Source organism: Sinocyclocheilus grahami, unplaced genomic scaffold (genome assembly GCF_001515645.1).
Source record: "Sinocyclocheilus grahami isolate Dianchi unplaced genomic scaffold, SAMN03320097.WGS_v1.1 scaffold33203.1, whole genome shotgun sequence".
In the NCBI taxonomy this organism is placed as follows: Eukaryota; Metazoa; Chordata; class Actinopteri; order Cypriniformes; family Cyprinidae; genus Sinocyclocheilus; species Sinocyclocheilus grahami.
Window position 1 is genome coordinate 1 of NW_015521779.1, and position 1637 is coordinate 1637.

At 39.5% G+C, this 1637-nt stretch overlaps 1 protein-coding gene across 1 annotated transcript; it reads left to right on the forward strand.

Moving 5' to 3' along the window:
- Positions 1 to 291: 291 nt before the first annotated feature.
- On the forward strand, positions 292 to 1014 carry LOC107580425 (protein flightless-1 homolog). The gene is made up of 3 exons (XM_016266134.1): positions 292 to 478; positions 599 to 787; positions 889 to 1014. Exons 1-3 carry the CDS (start codon positions 419 to 421, stop codon positions 1012 to 1014), a joined length of 375 nt encoding a protein of 124 aa, XP_016121620.1. The 5' UTR covers positions 292 to 418.
- Positions 1015 to 1637: the final 623 nt, after the last annotated feature.

A 1637-nucleotide genomic window follows, 5' to 3' on the forward strand; every position in this document is an offset into this window, starting at 1 on the left:
ACTTTCATTTAGCAAGGATGCATTGAATTCATCAAAAGTGACAAATTTGTCTAACAGTTTAAAAGTTTCAAGTACTGTTTCAAATAAATACAGTTCTTTTGAACTTTGTTTTCATCAAATAAACCTGAAAAAAATGTATCTTTGTTTCCACAAAAATATGTATTAAAATAGACAATAGTTCATTTAAACTGTAATATTTCACAATTTTTTAAATCTGTTAATTATTAGTGTTGTACTTTTTAATTGGCCCTGAAAAGCACTTAACTGGTGGAATATCTTGTTTAAGGTACAAGGCCTTTTAGACACTAAAGGTGTCTACATCTTAGATTGCTGGTCTGATGTCTTCATTTGGATTGGCCGTAAGTCCCCACGACTTGTGAGGGCAGCTGCATTGAAGCTGGGCCAAGAGGTGTGCAGTATGCTCCATCGGCCAAAACATGCCGTGGTCATCCGTAATCTGGAGGGCACAGAGTGCCAGGTAAAATTGACAAAATAAAAGAATAAACAGTCATTTACATTTACAGTCATTCTTTTAAACAAAACCACATTTTTAAAGAGCGTTCTAATTCCTGTTATATTACCATGTTATACTCAACAGGTCTTCAAATCCAAATTCAAGAATTGGGATGACGTGTTGAAGGTGGATTATACCAGGAACGCAGAGAGTGTAAAGCAAAATGAGGGCTTGAGTGGAAAGGTGAAGAAGGATGCAGAACAGAAGGACCAGATGAAAGCCGACCTAACAGCTCTGTTCCTTCCTAGACAGCCAGCAATGCCTCTCACAGAGGTAAGACCTGAATTACCAGCTCGTTAAACAGCCCAACCTTTCATTTTCTGCTACAGTTCTGTAAAATTCATTGTCTTTTTGGGTTTGTTGTAACTCAACAGGCGGAGCAGATGATGGAGGAGTGGAACGAGGATTTGGATGGCATGGAGGGATTCGTTCTGGAGGGGAAGAAGTTTGCCCGTTTACCAGAGGAGGAGTTTGGTCACTTTTATACTCAGGATTGCTAAGTATTTGTCTGCAGGGTGGTCAGAGGGTTTCACTAAAATGAACTGCAAAAATCCATCAATTCTGAGATGGACAGAATAATGATTGTTAACTCAATGAAATCATTAGATGCCAAAAAAAAACACCCCTAGCACACACTTTCCATTAAATCTCATCCTCGGTGTGCTGGCGTCAATTTATGCATGTTAAGCCCTAAACACACTGCACGATTTTCGCCTGTCCCAGACGAAAGATGGGCATCGTAGAACAATCGTCCCGATTTCTGTGGCTCCTAATCGGTGGTCCTGTGTTGCACAGTTTCACAGTTATTGTCACGGTCTTGCGACCAAAGATAGCCTACAATACAGCATGATCATCACACAGTGTGTTTGCTAGTACAATCCACGTTTACTGACCAACCAATAAAAATGTGACATGGCGCTAAAACAAAACTGCTTAGCTCAAGCTTTTATCCCTTCTTCTTTCGTCACTTCCACTTTTTTTCAGCACACATAAAAACTACAACTGCTAAAGTGTGATTTATCATGCTCTTTTTGTTTACCACTAGCGCATGCTGATGACGTTTTATTCTTTTATAATAATGTGCGTCGTAGCGTTCGAGTCAATAGGTGTCATCATCGTACAG